At 38.7% G+C, this 20,785-nt stretch overlaps 1 protein-coding gene across 6 annotated transcripts in view; it reads right to left on the bottom strand.

Moving 5' to 3' along the window:
- Nucleotides 1-20,785, bottom strand: part of LOC127419954 (zinc finger protein 704-like) — a 102,896-nt gene that overhangs the window by 8,581 nt on the left and 73,530 nt on the right. For 4 of the 6 annotated variants that reach the window (XR_007893755.1, XR_007893756.1, XM_051661811.1 and 1 more), the window contains exons 4-7: nucleotides 17,670-17,905; nucleotides 6,850-6,950; nucleotides 1,445-1,691; nucleotides 365-472 (exon numbers count right to left, since the gene is read on the bottom strand). Coding sequence is in view for 3 of the 6 variants with exons in the window: in XM_051661811.1 (XP_051517771.1) it covers nucleotides 365-472; nucleotides 1,445-1,691; nucleotides 6,850-6,950; nucleotides 17,670-17,905 (692 nt within the window). In the remaining 3 variants the exon portion in view is untranslated. The remainder of the gene's footprint in view (nucleotides 1-364; nucleotides 473-1,444; nucleotides 1,692-6,849; nucleotides 6,951-17,669; nucleotides 17,906-20,785) is intronic. The other 2 variants (XR_007893757.1, XM_051661812.1) reach the window with 1 other exon arrangement.

Below are 20,785 nucleotides of genomic sequence, written 5' to 3'. Positions count from 1 at the left end.
AGTGTCAACCAAAATGTCTATTTAGGTACATCTCTAATAACAATATATGCTCAAAACTAGTTCATATTTAAAGATGTCTTTTTGACAGGTAAAAGAACTCTGCAGGTTCTTTAACTGTCAACTTAGTAAACTAGATATTTTCTGTCGTGTTTTGCAAAAGCATCTGAAACAGGAAACCAGAAGCCATGCAAGTGCAACTTCTGAAAAGACCCCAACAGACAGAGAAAGACAAAAGAGACACAAAGAACAAGGCTTACAGGATGACTCCTCTGTGAACTTTGTCAGTGAGATCTATATATTTTAGAATGTGACAAACATTCACTTTACTTCTGACAAAAAGAAAGAAAGGAAGAAACCATCTCACCAGTGGGCCTTTAAATATGACAGGAGGTGACTGCCAGGATACACTAATTCTGTCCTCACTGTGAGGTGGCTCAGAGGGCATGCTGGGAATGCTGACAGAGGTTGTAGCCTGAAAAACAGTGTGTGTTTGTTTGTGTGTGAGTGTAAAAGGCCATATTAGCAAAGCCACGCAGAGAGAGAAATAGAGAAAACAGTGTTAAGCACAACCACAACCCAACTGATTTTCCCCTTAGCCAAGAAGAGCTGTCCCAAAAACAAAACCATGAAAAGCTAGTAGCTGCAAAAGTATTACAAATAGGCTGGTTAAAACAGATTGTGTCAGCAGCGAAGGGGGAAAAAAATCTATCGAATCTGGTCCTGAAATCAGGTCTTTTTCCCAACCTCTTAAGTCACATACATTGCATTAACCCCAAAAAACATCAATAAATCGGATTCCAGCAATTAAACAGACATATATGTATTCAGTGGTCTAGGCAGAGTATTTAACAGAATCCTACAGGTCAAATAGTTTAACCTTTGCCTGTTTTAGAGATGGACAGCAAGACAACTACTGTTAATATTCACACTTTATTATTCTGATGTTATCATTCTTGCCCTATTTTTTTTCTTAATTCCCATTTGTTAAATATGTAATTAATTTAAATCCATTTTGTCATTATATTACTTTCATGGCTTAATTACTCAGCTTAATTATTTGCTTAAATAAGTTCCAAATTTTTTGGTGAATCATTACTTTTTATTTTATTTTTTTTATATATAAAGCTTTGTTGACTCGACCTCAAAGGAGAGAGAGAGTGCAATACTGACTAATACAGGGTCTTGTGTTTCTAAAGTAAACACACATGCGCCCAAACAGAATTATAAAGCCTTGCTGGAGAGAGTCACTGGAGACTTCATCACAATCCAAATATCTCTAAGCCATAATAGAATATGAGTGTTCCACTGTTTGCAGTTGTAATTAGCCAAAACAGAGACTGTGTTTGAAAATGAATTAGTATTTTATAAGACCGTGACCTGGATTGTGTTCAAGATTGGGGATAATGTTCGGATAATGTTGCCTGGTATGTTAGGATAATGTTACCTGGTAAGCATGGTCAGTGCGGATGTGGCACAGCGCCGATGGTGCTGATTGGCTGAGAGGGGTGTGAGCGGGCTCGGATCGAGGCGTATCACAGGTCAGGACAGGAAAGACAGGGGGTGGCCCAGATGTAGTGGGTGAGGTGGGTGTGAGACTGGACAGCCCCTCTGAAAGTGTGTCCATGTTCACCTCGATTTCAGAGTAGTAAAAATCCTCCTCACCATCACTGTAGTCAGAGTCTCCATTTCGCCTGAAAACACGTGCACACACACATATAAAACTAAATGTTATATTTTCGGAGGAGTGATATTTTTTATTTGGGGGAATCTCACAAAGTAAATTTATTGGAAACAAATCGAATTATCTTTGCTTTTATGCAAAAAATAAAAAAATAAAATAAAGTTATATATTTACTGTATGTATACATGTAATATTTTTGAGGATTTACATTTTTTCTATTGCGTTAATTAGAATTTAGGGGAAAATATGCTTAATTTTCACTAAAATAATGCCAGAATGAAATTTATTATACATTTTTTTTTAATTACATTTAGTAATAAGAAATATAAATTGAACATTTCTTGACAGTTTTACTGTATTGAGAATGAGATTTTTTTTTTCTTCTATTATGGCAATTAGAATTTAGGAGAAAATAGGCTTAATTTTCACAAAAATAATTTCACAATAAAAAATAAATAAATAAATAAATAAATAAATAAATAAAACAAATCCTATTATATTTTTAAATAAGGAATATGACCCGGACATTCCTTGACCGTTTTACAGTATTGAGAATTCAAATTTTTTTTATTACAATAATTAGAATTTAGGAGAAAATATGCTTAATAGTCACAAAAATAATTCACAATGCAAAAAATGAGCACCACAATAGGACAGACCTAACGATGAAGACCTTGGCAAATGGATTATCGACGACAGCAACTGAAAGATGCATTTGCGGCAAGGTTTGTAAGAAAGAGCGTGGCCTTAAAATTCATCAGGTATGAATGAAATGCTTGGCGCAGGGGAGAGCAGTACAGTGCACAGGATCCACACCTTGTGAGACGCAGGAGGAGCCCGGCCTGGAGACACCCAACAGAACCCAGAAACTCCAAGCACTAAGCCCTCTAGCTCCCAGCAGAGTAGTTCAGCAGCGCCGGATCAAGTGGCCTCCAGCAAGCCAACACAAAGTCTGGTGCCAGTTCAACGAGGATGTGGCCAGACCCAACTACACCATGAACCGAAGGGCAGAAAAGATCCTCCAACTGTGGCAAGAGCTTCGGACTCTGGCAAGACAGTTCATGGTAGCAACTGAGGAGGAGAAACCCCCACTGGCTGAGCAACGTAACATCATTAGGAAGAAGCTCATGACCCTGTGCAAAGCAGAATGGCATAGGAGATGGAGGAGAGAGAGGGAGCCAGGAAGCGGAGTGCTTTTATAGCTGATCCATTTGGATTTACAAAGTAGCTGTTAGGGCAGAAGCCATCTTGGCTGCTCTACAGAAGAGGTATAACACTTCCTGCACAACACCCTGAGCGACCCTGATAGAGAGCAAGAGCTAGGGCCTCTCAGAGCCCTTTTGGACATACCATCTCCAAGGGTGTTCAACACCAGAGAGCCCACCTGGAAGGAAGTGCAGGAGGTGGTTACGGCAGCCAGAGCCAGCTCCTCTCCAGGACCCAGTGGAGTACCCTATAAGGTGTACAAGCGCTGCCCAGAACTCCTTAGAATCCTCTGGAAATGTCTGCAAGTGATTTGGTGCAAGGGCATGGTAGCGGACCAGTGGAAGCAGGCGGAGGGCGTCTGGATACCCAAGGAAGAGAACTCAACCAAGCTGGAGCAGTTCAGATCCATCTCGCTTCTCAGCATGGAGGGGAAGATATTCTTCAGTGTCCTATCCAGAAGGATGACAAACGTGCTCCTAAAGAATGCCTACATTGACACCTCGGTACAAAAAGTTGGCATTCCTGGAGTTCCAGGGTGTTCCACCGACACCATGCAGCAAGTAAGATCAAGGACCTTATCCTGAATTACTATGGGAACTTCAGGCTTAGAGTCACTGCTCGGAATACAACATCGGAATGGCACCGACTCGAAAAGACGATTATAACTGGGTGCACCATCTCAGTTATTCTCTTCACCCTTGCCATGTACATGGTGGTCAAAGCAGCTGAAACTGAGTGCAGAGGCCCTCTCTGTCCAAGTCTGGTGTTCGGCAGCCCCCCATCAGAGCCTTTATGGACAACCTCACTGTCACCACATCATTGGTGCCTGGAGGTAGGTGGATCCTACAGGCCTGGAAAAGCTCATCTCCTGGGCAAAGATGAGTTTCAAACCTGCCAAATTCAGGGCCATGGTGCTGAAGAGGGGAAAAGTGGTGGACAAGTTTTGCTTCTTTTTGGACAGCATTGCAGTCCCATCCATCATCGAGAAACCAGTCAAGAGCCTAGGCAAATTCTTTGACTGTAGCCTCAGGGATGCAGTGGCAATCCAAGCAACCATCAATGAGCTAGAGACTTGGATCACCACAGTGGACAAGGCTGGCCTACCTGGCAGGTTCAAGGCTTGGATTTACCAGCATGGCATTTAACCTCGAGTCCTCTGGCCTCTGCTGGTATACGAGGTAACCCTGTCAACAGTGGAGATCTTGGAAAGAAAGATCAGTAGCTACCTCCGCAGATGGCTTTGTCTGCCACACAGCCTAAGAAGTGTAGCACTGTATGGGAGGAGCAATAAACTCCAGCTCTCTATCAGCAGCCTTAATGAAGAGTTCAGGGTTTCACACACAAGAGAGGCACTGCTCTATTGGGACTCAAGGGATTCTAGAGTGGCATCAGAAGGCATTATGGTGCGGACAGGCAGGAAGTGGAGAGCCTAGGAAGGCCTGGATATAGCAGAGTCTCGGCAAAGACACAGGGCTTTGGTGGGTACAGTGGCAACTGGACGGGCAGGGTTGGGAGCCATCCCACAACCTCACTTTGATAAGGCCCATGGCAGGGACAGATGCCAGCTATTACTGGAGGAGGTGCGGGCAGGTGTTGATGAGGAACGGACCAGCAGGATGGCAGGCATGCGGCAGCAGGGAGCTTGGACAATGTGGGAGGGTGCACTGGAGACGAAGATCTCCTGGACTGATATCTGGCAGGTAGAACTCCAGTGGATCAAGTTCATGGTTCAAGCTGTGTATGATGTCCTACCTAGCCCAGAAAATCTCCAGAAAAGTTTCACTCGAGCACATCCTCAGCAGCTGCCCAACAGCCCTGAAGGAGGGCCACTACCGCTGGTGACACAACCAGGTGCTGAAGACAGTTGCAGAGACCATCTCCAAAGCCGTAGCCAACAACAAGCATGTCCATGGTCAGAGGAACATCGCCTTTGTCAGGGCTGGTGAGCAGCCTCAGTCATAGCCCAGATCAGTAGCCGATCTGCTCACCTGTGTCGGACTGGGAGCTCCTAGTCGACTTGGGGAGACAGCTCAAGTTCCCGGACCACATTATGGCAACTTTGTTGAGGCCAGACTTGGTGCTATCATCAGCCTCTTCAAAGCAGGTGCTCCTGATAGAGCTGATAGTTCCCTGGGAGGACCATATGGAAGAGGTAAATGTGCGGAAGTACAATGTGGTTCAAGTACCAGTAACTGGTGGATCAGAGCCAGAGGAGAGGCTAGAAAGCGTGCTGTGAGAAAACTGAAGTGGGGTAAAGAGGCTTTGCTAGCCACACACTGTGCATGGTCTACACTCTACTTGGCATCACTGGGGCTGCAAAAAGGAAAGCCATCAAGTCTACCATGGAGGCTGCAGAGAGGGCCTCCAGATGCCTTTGGATCAGGGCCTGGCTGGGTGGCCTGAGCGAGTGTGACCTCACCCGATGACCTCAGGAACTTCACTGAGGATGTGTCCCATCGCATCCATGTATCTTTGAAACTTTGAATCAATTAGAGAAAAATAATTACTAATTACTAATGTAATATTCATGAAATTCCCACATTTATAAGCAAAATTCAGTGCTAGGCTAAACATAACTATTCCCAACAGCTCTAGATTACATTTACAACTATTATATACATTTTATATGATATATTTATATAATATTTATATTACACTATTATATTTATTTTATATATATAATTTATTACAACCCCATACAAAGACAGCCCAGCATGAATCTGTTTGTGGAATGGATTACCACACAAAGAAACTTCCTGTTTAATAGTTAAAGGATAATATTTAGGGCTGGTAGCCAAAAGACTTGACTCTCATAAGGGGTTCAATGAACTAGAGAGTTAGTGAGTTCTTAAGTATCCTTGGTCAAGCAGCAAGTCGCATCGGATGAAAAGTGTCTGCCGATTAGCAATCATAAACCTCATCTCTTACAGATAACCAAGCAGCCAGCAGGGGGCAGCAGTGCCAACATCATAACTGAAGCTTATATTTGCTTGGTAAGGTCAGGTAGCAACAAGAGGCTATAAAAATACCCTTACTACAGCCATCAGAATGCGATTCCCTCTCTACCTCCTGTTATGGTTCTGAGTAAGGGAAGAGGACACTAGAGCTGTCCCATCTTTAGAGGCTGGCAATGATAAATTGCACCCTTCAAATGAATCAAAATCTTCTCCACTCCAAAATCAGTTCAACTTTAAAGAAGGTTGCATAAAAGTTAAGCTGTCAATTACCACACAAACTTATTTCCACTCATACCTCAGTTTCATATAACAAACAACCTAAAAGGAATAGTTCACCTAAAAATGAAACTTCTCTTATCATTTACTCACTCTTATGCCTTCCCACATGTGTATGACTTTCTTTCTTCAGCAGAACACAAATAAAGATTTTTAGAAGAATTTCTCAGCTCTTTTGGTCCATACAATGCAAGTGAATGGGTGCCAAAATGTAGAAGCTCCAAAAATCATAGGCCAGCATAAAAGTAATCCGTACGACTCAAGTGGTTAAATCAATGTCTTCAGAAGTGATTTGATAGGTGTGGCACCCATTTTGGCACCCATTCATTTGCATTGTATGGACCTACAGAGCTGAAAAATTCTTCTCAAAACCTTAATTTGTGTTCAGCAGATGAAAGAAAGTCACACATCTGGGATGGTATGAGGGTGAGTAAATGATGAGAATTTCCATTTTTGGATGAATTATTCCTTTAACTTTATGGTGGCTTCCTAGATTTCCACTGTATTTAACTAGGAATATCCCTTTAACTTTTTAATGTTGTTGTTGCTGTTTTAAAAACAAAAGATCCTTTGTGTCCATCTGAATAATTTTACGGTGTTTTCCTGCTTTTGAACTGCCAGCTAGATGACAAATTTGATGGCACACTTGCCCACCTGTCTCTTGTATTTTTTTTGTCTGGAGGACAAACGTGTCCACCTGTCTCTGGTGTTGGTGTGATTGACACTTACCCCAGGTGGACGGTGCGGATGTGCCGCTGGATCCCTGAGGAGGTGCTGAGGACTTTTTCGCAGTTCTTCCACAGACACTTAAACATCACCTTTATAGAGTTCTGGAACAAACAAACATAATCAGATCTGAAGGAAATACCACTGGTTGCAGGCAGCAAAAATTGGTGTGAAAGTCTAAGATAAGTTTAGACTTTTGGCTTTGAGCTGCGTTAATGCTGCTTCAGAGCATCTTTGCCATTGCCCTGACACACAGCATGGAACTTGTTTTCTGCTGGATATGTATGAGAATCAACACATAATGCATAAACAATCTTTCTTTCCAGTGTGGTTTCAATTGGTTAAATAGATGTGATGCAAGAAAGAAGTCCAATCAAAATTCAGTATGCAAATAGTACAAAGACGAAAACATTGAGCGCATTTACACGCACAGCAAAAACCGACTTATTAAAAAAAACTGACAATGCAAGAATACTGAGTTTACATGAGATTTGAAATAACCTGATTATTCTCTGCTTTTGACGCCAAAACATGAACGGGCATGCGCACAACAATTGCACACATTGGATAAGCCAGTAAGAATGGCAGTAAAGGTGTTTACATGCAAAACAAAATCAGGGTAATGGGCAAAAATATACCTGGGTTGATCGACTTTTCCTTAAAAAGTTTTCCTTCATTGGGGTACGATAATAAACAATTTAGGGAATAGGGGTGGGCAATATGAACAAAATCTTATATCACAATAACAATATATATCGCGATATAGTAATTTTTTTCTGGAAGAAATAAAAATTGGTTTATAATAAATAATCATATTGTAATGTCTATTTTTAGAGAATTCCTTCAATGAATTAAATACTTTTAATTAGTTAGTTTGACATTTACAATATAACACTTTAAGGTTTAAAAAAAAAAAAAAAAAAAAAAACAGTATAATTCAAATGGGTCACATAAGTTTTGTGGTCTGTGTCGCAATATTGAGGGAAGCTGGACTGAGTAGCACGAGTGATCCCACTCTGCGCAATCCTGTCTCTAGAGCACACATATTGGGAAGCCTGCTGGACTCGCGCATTTGCGTGCTTCAGAGATAGCGCACATCATTTAAATGAAAAAACAGATGTGTGTGTGTGATGAGAAGCATATTTAGCGCTTATGAAGTGCTGATTGCAAGATGAATGTCACTGAATTTGAAATTTTGACATTTTTAATGCCGTAAAAACCCTGTCCATGTCTCTTCAATTCTCTCAGTATTACGTGAAGCCCTGCCCACTGATAGATACACACACGCCCCACACATGGATATTTACATATTGCGATATACATGATAAATCAAAATCTCTATCGACTGACTATTTATATCGTCGCCATGATATTTATCGTCATATCGTCACATCGCCCAGCCATATTAAGGAATTTAAGACCACACATGTTGCAGCTTATTAACCATAATCGGTGTAGAAGTGTGCATGTAAATGCGCTCACTGTCAGAATCTGAACAGCAAACATTTTCAAATGGCAAAGATTTTTCAAACTTGAATCGTATATATTTTTTTTAAAAGAAACATGTATAAAAACAAAAATGAATATATAAATAAATAAATGTAAAAAATATATATAACAATAAATAGCACACCCAAGTCTGAAATTAAAAATTAAACAATTTATTTAAGCTGGGGGGCCTGGGTAGCTCAGCAAGTAAAGACGCTGACTACCACACCTGGAGTTGTTAAGTTCGAATCCAGGGCGTGCTGAGTGACTCCAGTCAGGCTTCCTAAGCAACCAATTGGCCTGGTTGCTAGGGTGGGTAGAGTCACGTTGGGTTAACCTCCTTGTGGTCACCATAATGTGGTTTTTGCTCTCGATGGGGAGCGTTGGGAGCTGTGCGTGGATGCCGCGGAGAATAGCGTGAGCCTCCACACGTGCTAGGTCTCCGCGGTAATGCGTTCAACAAGCCACATGATAAGATGCGCGGATTTACTGTCTCAGACACGGAGGCAACTGAGATTCGTCCTCCGTCACCCAGATTGAGGCGAGTCACTATGCCACCATGAGGACTTAGAGCGCACTGGGAATTGGGCATGTCAAATTGAAGAGAAAAGGGGAGAAAATCCACAACAACAACAAAAAAAACCCACTCTAAGACATTTTGCAGAAAAATAAAACAAGCCAATGGTAGTAAAGACCAGGGAAGTGAGAGATCAAACAGAGTATCGTATAAAGAGTAACATTATGGTGTAAAGAGATCTGCACTATTTGCAGACAAGGCTTGATTGCAGAGGTTTAATTTAAGCAAAAGCCTCATGTGTATATGCAGCAGAAATTCCCTACAGCCCACGACTGGCCCAAAAGCACCAAAGCTTTTCAATGCTGCAATGAAACAACTATTAGAGCACTTCAAAAAGAAAATGAAGCTGCCAGGTGAGAGCATATGTCTACAGTGTGGGAAATTCACACCTCCTGCACTGTATTCATGCTGTTCTGACACTTTTCTTTTCTTTCCTTTTTTTCTCTAAAATGTATGTGTTTATCACACTTGCAAAGCTTCTTCACTTCTACAGGTGATCAAAGCAATGAATCATTGTCTCACAGTGTTTTTGTTCTCTTAACACATTGTTTAGTTATAGATGAAAGTTGGCAACAGTGTGTTTGAAATTAGTTATATAGAACTTAGTAGTGCTTTGTAAGACAAAAAAAAAAAAAATAACATTTTTCATCTAATATTTGCTTTTTACAACAGTATCAGTAAGGTTTAGGTTTACGGTAGGGTTGATTTTTAACTCGATAGAGCATTAACCGACAATGAATGCATTATCTGTTTTATTTGTTTTTAGCACCACTCTGTGGAGATGTCACCATTTAACTGCTATGATACATTTAAGGAACCACTTAATTTTGCAGACATGTCACCACAGTCACATTATTGTCATGAGTTCAGGCTGGCTATTACTTTTCTAAATGATCAGACCAGTTTAGACAGGTGGACAATAAAACATGCACCAAAAGAAAAAAAAAAAGAAAAACAATCAGATAGACTTGCGTTGAAGGACAAGCTCAGGCCATATCTAGGGACTAGAATATCATAGAGACCTGAGGGGGTACTTTTGACATGGGCAGAAAGCAATTTATTATCATTATTTCTAATAAACTCACCATGAATTTAATCTGTGAGAAAAAAAACACATTAACTCTGAGACTAAAACAGGCCTGGACCTGTTCATTGCTGTCATTAGAGAGAATGAGTGGGTGTGTGTCTACACACATGCACACACATACAAAACAAGCAAATACTTGTGGCGGTTTACAAGGCCGAGGATATTAACCCTTACCAGACATTTCCACAGATTACAAAAACCTGCAAAACATTTCCTAGATCATTTCTGTTATGCAGTACATTTTCATGCCCCCATCATACAGTATGTTTTAAATAGGGATAGTTCACCTGATAGTTTTTTTATTTTATTTTGAAGAACAAAAAAAAAAGAATCTCACCTTTTTCTCCCCAATTTGGAATGCCCAATTCCCAATGCGCTCCAAGTCCTCGTGGTGGCATAGTGACTCAATCCGGGTGGATTCGAACTTGCGACTCCAGGGGTGGTAGGAACATTAATTTATTATTTACTCATCCCATTTTGTTTTTAAACCAATATGACAAATTTAAAAAATTGTGCTCAGTGATGTCATACAATGGCAGTGGAAGGTGACCACCTCTTCAAGTTTAAAAAGGACACCAAAGTATAATTCAGAAGACAAATAAATAATTTCACATTCTGAAGGCATACGATAAGGTTTGGTGTGAAATAAACTGAAATCTAATTGATTATTTATGAAAATCTTGACTGACCGTTGCTCTCCTGTGTGCATCCATGAGAGTGCACAAGAGCATTTCTTTGACCAGCCTTATCTCTATAAACTAGAGTATCAACTAAAAAATCTAACTGAGAGAGACTGAAGAGCTGCATATACACAAAGAAGCCAAAGTAAGACAGAGAGTACATGAGACCGCAGTGTTTTGGCGGTTTTGGATGTTTCGCTTACCAAAAGTGAAGTGGAAGAAACGGAGAGAAAGGTAGAGGTCTTCTCCATTCTGAACTGGTGTATGTGTGACAAAACTGAAGAGAGCAAAACCTCAGCGAAACAGTCGGTAGGTGTAACACCCTTGGCCAAAATCAATTCGTTTTTAACCGGATAGTGAGATGCTGGCTTCAATATACTGTTATGACAACGTTTTTTGACCAGTTCCAGCTCACAGTGGATGGGGCTGCATGGTGCCATGCCGAAAATAGAAACCCAGAATGTCCCATTGCTCATTGTGGCTGGTTAGGACAAAAACTTTGATTAACATAGAAAAGATAACTTTTATTGTGTGTCATTTGCTGTCCGGTTAGGACATGGTGTAAGTGTAGCTGCCTTCAGCCTCCTCTATATCTCTGTTTGATTTCTGAGCACTCTGGTACAAAAAAATAAGGCTGGACATAGAAATGCATCTCCTCTTTGACTTCAAACTCTTCAGGTATGTTTGATAAGTTCTGTTCTCTGGTTTGTGTGCAGCTGAGTTGTTTTTTGTTGTTAATATCTTTGTGGTGGTCCGATTGTACAACACAAGTGAGTTTTTGTTTGAACGCCCCATCTCGAGAGCGGGGGCAGCATAAATGCTGCTCTTGTGCAGTCTCATGAACGCCCACAGGAGAGCAACAATCAGTCAAGATTTTCACTAAATAATCAATAAGATTTCAGTTTGTTTCTCATCAAACCTTATCGTATGCCTTCAGAACAAGACATGAGTTGCATACAATAATTTATTAGACTTATTAATTGTACTTTTGCTTCCTTTTGAAGTTTGAAGAGGTGGTTACCATCCACTGCCATTGTATGACAACAGTGAGCAAAACTTTTTTTCAAAATTTCTCCATTTGTTTACCGAAAAAGAAAGAAAGTCATATTGGTTTAGAAAAACACAAGACTGAGTAAATAATGAATGAAATATAATTTGGTCACACTTCATATTAGGTGGCCTTAACTACTATGTACTAACATTAAATACAAGACAAGACTATGCATTTACTATGTAACTACATGTTGTTCTGCAAAATTCCCACATTTGCTGCTACTGAGGTTGAGGTACGGGTAGGTTTAGGAGTAAGGGCAGGGTTAGGGTTAGGGGTTAGAGTTAGGTTTTGGGGTAAGGGTTAGGGGTAAATTTAACAGTGTAACTACAAATGTAATTAAATGCAAGTACTTTAAATGTAATTACAATGCAACAACATGTATGTACATAATAACTACATTGTATCAAATGGTTAAGTACATAGTAGTTAAGACCAACTAATATAAAGTGGGTCCTATAATTTTTGGATGAACTATCCCTTTAATATATTGGATAAAATATGAAACTTTTAAAGACTGAAATTATGTTAGTTATTTTTCTTTTATCACAATAATGCAATCAAGTAAATACAGGGAAGAATTTTAAATCTTTTCACTACTTTGACTTGATTGGACATTGCCATTTTTCCTTTCTTAATCCAGTGTTTCCCAACCTTTTTTGCTGTAAGTACCCCCACAGCACCATCAGTACCCCTTCATAGACAGAAAACCAAAGATGTGTGAACAATTCTTAATTTCCATCTGCCTTTATGAATGAAAAGTCAGCCTTCTCAACATTTGGCTTGGATCAGTTCAAATAACTATTTTTTTCTCTCTCTTCTATTCAAAGTGGTTTTTATTGGCTAAAGTAGGACATTTAGGCATGCAGTGACGGCCTCTGGTGAGCTGAAATAATATAAGGGGTAGCAAGCGCTGTTGTTAAAGACAAGCACTAGCAGTATGGGACACATCCGTCTGACTTACAAAGCAGATATTTCATCATACACACAGAGGAGAAACACACTGTGGCTCTGGTGATGTAAAAAAAAAAAAAAACATATTAGCCAACAATAAGCCAAAAATTATTTAATTTTAGTGCTGTTGGGACATAACTAACCTCAGGATCCATTATTGAAGGAAATGTAGTCTATCATTTTCTAAAACAGGCTTCAAAGTCAAAAGACGCAAAGTTATCCATTCAAAATAAATGCATAATTCTTGTTGCATGTGGCAATCCCTGATTTAAAGAGCACCTATTATGGTTTTCAAACGTGCCTAATTTTGTTTTAAAGGTCTCATACAATAGATTTACATGCATCCAAGGTCAAAAAACACTTCAATTTGCACATAATTTAAATTGCAGCATTACCTTTTTTCCCCCAGAGTCAAAAACGACTCGTTCAATGATCCATTCTAAAGGATTCATTCTAAACTCCTCCTTTCAGAGAGCCTACTCTGCTCTGATTGGTCAGATTTCCCAGTCTGTTGTGATTGGTCTACCGCTTAGTGTAGCGTTTGAGGCCGGGTCAAAGCTGTTCACGAGCAGCCAATGAAGACCAGAGGTGGGTTTTTTGTGACCAAATTATGTAGGTTAGTACAGGAAGTAAGTCTGGAATTACTAACGACTCGTTTCAGGTGTTCAGAATCGGTTCTTTCTTTTGGGTGTCAATAACTCCATATTTCGTGCACTTTGATTTTTGAAACTTTGCAGACTTTTTTACATTCACAAACAGCTATATAACACACTACATGAAAGGTAATATTTGAAAAACCATAATAGGTGCTCTTTAAAAGGTGATGTGTGTATTTATTCAATGTTAAAATACCTATACCAGTTTAATATGCAGACAACTGTAAGTACGGTAAGCCATTCACAAGTTGACTTCCCAAACAGTGTAAACACTGTGGCTCTCTGGCACTATTAAAACATTCCTCTGTTTGTTTCTGCAATCCATCTCAAGTAAACTTCTGGCTCAGCCAATAATGCGAGTTTGGGGTGGGACTATCTGCTTTTTCGCCTAATAGAGCTGTTCAGCTTGTAGTCCAAAAACCCAAAAGAGAATTCACCATGGGTTCCTTCGAGATTTTCCTATGGGTTTTTATAATGTTTTTTTTTTTTTTTTAACTTATGTGTAAAATAAGGTCTGTGGTGAACGTTACCTGACGATACGTCAACGTTTTGTTCTACAAAATAAATTACACAGTCATACCTCAAACGTGAATTATGAAGCAGTATTGAATTACATACTTTTTTTTTTAAAACACGGCAGCTTCAAAATTCACATTTGAGGATGAAAGTGACTTAAAAACTTACATTTTGGTGTGTTCTGCACACAAAGCTATCATATGAATACTTGGTATATAGAACACAAGTAGACATGGACTACTTTTACAATGTTTTTGTCCTTTTGGTGTCACTATTCTGTTGTATGGCAGGAGCTATATAAATACTGTACAAAAATGTATCCTTCTGAAAAAATAACAGCATACAGGTTTGGAACAACATGAGGGTGAGTAAATGATGTCAGAATTTTCATTTTTGGGGTGAACTTTCCCTTTAAAGTCTAATATCACTATAGCCCCTTTCACACAGAGATCCCAGCATTAATCCCAGGAAAAGTCGTTCCGGGAACTGTTTTGGGACTGCAAAATTTGTTCATTCACACTGCAAGAGCCTTCCCGTAATCTGTGCTCACATTCACAACGTATAATCGTATAAAGACCAAAGTGACATCACGATGTGACATCTAATGTACAGCATCTTAAGTTTACTGATAACCATGTCTTTTCTCTCAAGAAGCCCGCTCTTTCATCCTCTTAAACAAATAAATTGCGTCTGGTAAAACTAAACTGACGATTAATTTAATCATCTGCGTGGATGGCGAGTAGCTCCCTGGTAGGGAGCTTTGCATGAAAGACAATTTTATTGATTATATTCTGGCACATAAGATCATTTTTGTTTTGTTTGATGTTAATTGTTTTTGTGTTATTGGCTGCTGTCTACCAACTGAAATGTCTCCCAAGGACAATAAAGATTGAAAGTGAAAGTGCTAACTGTCAAAAAAACAAACAAACAAACATAAATTCAGGTATTAAGGTGCATTGCAATATTATTAATATATATATTTTTTTGACTGGCACTGCCCTTTTTTTCTGTATGCCTTAAGCACTTTTTACACTTTACAAATAAAATGTATTAGTATTATACACATTGTATGTATTGCGCTGCGATTAGGCATTGAGAAGCATTGAGTCAAATGTCATATTTTCGATCATGATTTCTACAAAATTGAAAATAAAAGCTATATTTGGAGAAAAACAGAAATGTATTATTTGGAACCTAATGTGTTGGAAAACAGCAATAAATTGATTTTCTGTATCATTATGTTCTTGACCTTTATAAGGTTAAGAAAATAAATGTATGAACAAACAGCTGGCCTGTTGTAAGGTTGCAAGCGCTGTGGCAAACTAGTCACCTAAAAAGCTATATTGAGTCATTATAAAACTGGTAAAAGTGTATCTGGTTGTGTTTCTTATGTAAGGGGGTCTTTAGCCTACCCACCGTATTTTCACTTAACCCACATTCACCTTCGCCAAAAAAAACAAAACAGGTTGTTGGGGAGAGCAGGGCACAAACTAACACTTTCTGGTTTGTGTAAATGCACTTTGGGTTCAAAGTATTTTTCTTTTTTCACATTAATTTTCCACATGTCTGGTACGAATATGTGGTCTTGTTTTATGAATACAGCTTGTACTTTTTTCACCATCTACCTGGATAAAAGGAAAGTGAAATGTTACAACGTGCCCCACCTATACATTGTAACATGACAATACAGCGTAAAATCCCCCTCCAACAACTGTATCTGATCTGATTAAAATAAATAGAAGATAAACTAAAATATTATGTCAATAAAAGTCATGTATAATATAGCAGTCATTTTGACACCTAACAATGAATACACAAAGCCACAGCTCTCCCCTACTTCAGGTTTAGAGTGTTTCCTGCATTAGACGGCACTTTTTTTGTCACAATTTGCAAACTGGGTAACAATAATTATTATTTTTAAATACCCAAAGTATTCCTACATCGCGGATTTCAACTGCAGCATATATATGAGGGTAAATAAAGTTCCGACATTCGGTGTGCTCCGAATGAAAAATAAATGTATTTGATCACGTCAGGTTGGTGAAGCTGTAAATTTAGCCGATTGCTTTTTTAAAAATTATTATTTAACTGAATTTCTTTATTGTATGTTTAAAAAAAAAAAAACACACACAATGCCGTGAATTTAAAAAATAGCAACGGTTTATGACAGATGAAGTTTTTTAAACCGCGGTACACCGTAAAATAGTTGAATCTCTATTCTGCAGACAAACTTTCTCCTTCACATGATAAATACGTCATCACTACGACACACCCTTAATGATATCGGCTCTGCTTTTGTTCACACAGATATGTCCCGGGATTGATCCCGGCAATGTTACTTGGGTCTGATCCCGGGATAACATTTTCGAGCCGAGATCAGAGCCCAGTGTGAATGAGGTTTATGTCTGTCATGTATTTGCCATATTATTTCTCTGTTCGGTATCTGGAATTGCAAAATCAATGCACTGAGAAACATTCCGTTTAAAAAAAAAATATTGTCTGAGTAAACACTTAACTTTTTCCTTTTTTTTTTTTTTTTTTTTTTAAAAAGGCAGCATCTCATGATAAGATCTTATGACAAGTATCACGCATATAGTACGTTACACTTGAAAGTTGTGTGAAAAAATTGTGTTACTGTGTGTGAAGCACTTTGTAACAGATCTGTAATGGAAATCCCCCAATCTCCATCCACCTACGCACATGCACACACACGCACGCACGCACATGCCATCGGCCTCTCCCAAAACAAGGTGATTGGGCAGAAGGGCTAATGGCTTTCTGATATTGAAACCACATTCACGATCTGGAGTGATTCCATGCTTATCAAAAAACAGACAAGAAAAGCAGAGGAGACAAGAAAAGAGAGAAAGAAAACATTCTATCACCTTCAGAGGCAAGAGGGTGACAAGACTCATTGTGCCAGTGCCAAGCTGGTGTGTTTAATGGAGCTCTTAAATAACTGAATGAGCATGTTCACAGTCACTGACTCATTAAAGGAAAAGACTCAACATGTGGCCTCTCAGTAGCTGCTGGGACTGTTCACATGTTTTATAAGAGTTCACACTGTGCCAGTATTGGGAGCGGTTTGCTTATACATTTATTGTGTATGTTGTCTGCTTTGAATGAAGGATATATAACCAGGCAGACTAGACAAGCGATGGAGTTTAACACTTCTACACTTTCACTCTTGGTTGCCCCACCCAATGTGAACTCTCATTGGTCCAAAATCCTGTTCCACACGACTACTTGCCGCAAAATGAGCTTTGCGGAAAACTCTTCATTATGGACAATTTGCAGCTACTGGCAAACACTTCTTTGGCAAACCTATGGCAACAATGAAGAGTTTGCAGCAAAGAAGTGAGTGGCAAATATGCTGCAAGTTTTCCACAGGGGTTTGCCAGATCTCTATATATTTTCAAGTGTTGCAATGCAGTTGCTAAGGTGTTATGAGTTTTTTTTAGTGCACTGCTTTACAGTTGCTAAGGTGTTACGAGTTTTTTAGTGCATTGCAATGAGGATGCTAGGATGTTTTAGATTGCTGCTAGGGTGTTATTATGGTTGTATGTTTGGTTACTAGCCCAAAAGTGCCCATCCTCATCTCTATGATATTCTGGCTTATAGAAATGGCTCAGGTCCCTACTTCAATCTAAGTTTGTGTGATTTGTGGCCTTTTTTATTCAGTGGGTGACAACAGTTTTGAAACACCTCTAGCCCCAAGTATGAGCAAGAGTAACAGAGATCCAATCCTTAGAGTCAAACTTGGTTAACAAGGTGCAGTAACTCAATGAAATCCACTTTATGTTTTGTCCCCTACCTTTCGTTTTCGAGGGATGGGGTCCTCAAACAGGAAGTGTGTAGTCTCGGTTTCCTCAATGTTGTCATCACTCTGGGAGCAAAGCAGGAAACTCTTACCAGCCTCATTGGAGAGGGGCGGGGATGGTGTGGAGGGCACTGATTGGTCACTGGTGTCCCAGCTCCAGTTCCCACTGGTGGAGCTGCTGTAGCTGGTCGACAGGCTCTCCTTCCAGCCCTTACTAGTCAGCTCTGCACCTGAACACAGAGAACAGGATTTAAGATAGGAGAAGACCTTTGACAAATAGCCATTAACTATAGTACTATTACTGAGGCTATTAATTACAGTGCATGCACACTGTAGGTCTTTAAGGTGCACCCAGTAATTTTTTTCCTCATTTAAAAATCTTTACTTCTAAAGAAATTAATAGTAATTTTGTGGGAAAAATTTAGGAAATCATGAGCACTCACATGAGATGAAGACTCCAGTCATATGAGTAACCTTATACTAAGCTGTTTTATTCTACATGGAGAGGGTCCACTCATGGGGGCTGCCATGTTAGAATCACACGACCAGCTGAATACTACTCGCTTAATCTCAGTAAACGTCCTGTTACTGGACAGTTTCATGAAATAAATTAATCATGGCTGACTTTGAATAGTGAATTTCTACAATGGCTTCAGTAACTGAAAACATTTGCATTTTAATGATGTTGCATTCATGCATTGCCATGTAAGTCCAAGATGACATGCATAAAAAATTACTGAGTACACCTTTAAAGCTGAAGTGTGTAATTTCTGTGCCACTCAAACAGTTTTCTCGAAGACTCCCAACATCTGCCACTGGTCAGGTCAATGTTGCTGTATCAGGTTAAACGAACAGAGCGATGTTTCGTTAGCCCAAAAGAGTTACATTGTTTACCTTTTTTTTTTTTTCAGAGAAAACAACCTATGAATGACTTACTTACAGTTGTCGTTGCATATTAAGCCAGGATAGGAGTGCTTAACTTTAAAAAAAAAAAAATTACATCACCTATAATTAGAAGTGCAAAAAATATCAACAAAGCCTTTACATACCAAGTTGGAATTTTCGGCATGAAGAACATATGTAACATGATTTTAAAATGAAACAATGCATCTTTATGAACTCCACCCGAGTCTACAATATTAAAATGCCATGATTGTTTTGTTAGGTAAAGGCTAGCTCGATTTTTGTTGTTAAAGTTTACATGACAAAGAATATCCAAAGGTATCCTTTGTGTTGGGGAATGCCGAACTCCGACTTGGTGTGAATAGTGTTGATGCACATTGTTGGTTTTTTTTTTTATAATAATAATTGTTTTAAGTTAAAATATAACAGCAGCATTCTAACCTGTAAGCCCACTGTGTTATTTCATTCATTTCTCACTGCCAAACGTTTCTGAACCCACTTTGTTCCATTTTACCTTTATATATTTATTTATTTAACCCTTTAAGCTCAAATGAGAAAAAAAATAATCCAAATATTAATAACTACAGTCTTGACCAACACAAAATAGGTATCATTTTAAAGCGCAGAGGCTCTACTTTACAGTGCATGTAGGCAATATGACCAAAACTGAACAAGTGCTTTGAAATTTGTAGACAAATCAGAAGTGTTTCATTTTGATAATTTATTAAAAATGTTGCACTGTACATTGTTGTAAACTATAACATGAAACTCATCAAATAGCCATGTGTCATATGTTGTTGGAAAGCTCTCAAAGAGTAGAATATTTGTTTTACTCACAGAAAAAATATAGGGAGTAATAGCTAAGTATATGTCTTTGACATACATGTTTCATGTGAACAGGTTTTGCTCATATGCAGCATTTTCGCTTATAACTTCATGAAAATAAACAGAACATAAAATAGCACATACCATTACTTAGAGGAGATGATTATCTTTGAGCCCACACGCAAATGAGCCCACACACAAAGCAATCAGATGCATAAATCATCAGAAAACCCACACGAAGCACAAGGTGCACACAGCATCTGGCTATTTAGTTTTTGCCATCTGGCTACAAACATGTTAGCTTTCCTGGATCTGACGATGTCATCGGAAATGCTGTAGCATCATGGAAAACTAAACCAATCTGATTGGGTTCATATTGCTCCAACCAGTGGTGATAGTCCTCCATATTTGGGCAGAGAGTCGGGTGATCAATCACTCTAATTACATATGGCCACCAGGAGATGGCGCCAAGTACACGCCATTTGAGCCATCATTGACAAGTACACAATGATGGCTCAAATGGCACAGAATTAAACTCATTCTGTGAAATCTCATTATTAAAATCATGTCTGCATGCTATGCAAACCTTTAGTCATTGTTGTGTTTGCATGTGCAATTTGTTCTGGAATTTATTTGTTTGGAGAGGCTTTTGGACACTAGGATAAATTTTTGATTGCTTTGCTGTATCAGCAAATAATTGTACTCAGTTACAGGTGACATGATTGGGAACAAAACAAAAGCAGCTACCTTTTTTGGAGCTACCTGAGATATATAATATCAAATCAGAAAAAAATATTTTAAAAAAGACAATTTTTGCCACAAGTTTTTTTTCCCCCCAGCAGTTTCTTAAAATATATCATAAATTATTATTATTATTATTATTATTTTTTAAATGATACCAAACCCCCTTTCTTTGTCGACTTATAAGCCTTTAATTATGGGTATGCCACTGAAACAAGAAATCTTTAAAAAAATACAAATAAAAAAAGCTTCAAAGGGTTGAATACATTATAAATTGCAACACCCAATACCTCATTTAGTTTGACTCATCTGCAGGTTATTAAAGTAGATACAGATTTTGTTTTGCTGTCAAAAAATATTGAGTTAAAGCAAGTTAATACTGAATGTACCAGTTATTCATGTAGGTAACTGCTTCAGTAAAATGTTTTATATGACATTCAAATGTAGCACAAATAAAAAGTTAAAATTCACACATTTTGTTGTTCCAATTTACTCAAATAAAATGCAACTGTACTGAATGTCTCATACTACTAAAAATCATACTTTAGTATCCCAGAAATAGCAACACATTTAATACCATATTGGCAGTCATGACTGTAATTCTTAGAATCATGCTAAGAAAAATAATTAGAAACGTATAA

Source organism: Myxocyprinus asiaticus, chromosome 29 (genome assembly GCF_019703515.2).
Source record: "Myxocyprinus asiaticus isolate MX2 ecotype Aquarium Trade chromosome 29, UBuf_Myxa_2, whole genome shotgun sequence".
NCBI classification, from domain to species: domain Eukaryota; kingdom Metazoa; phylum Chordata; class Actinopteri; order Cypriniformes; family Catostomidae; genus Myxocyprinus; species Myxocyprinus asiaticus.
The sequence above is the reverse complement of the archived record's forward strand: the minus strand, read 5'-3'. Positions and strand labels throughout refer to the sequence as shown.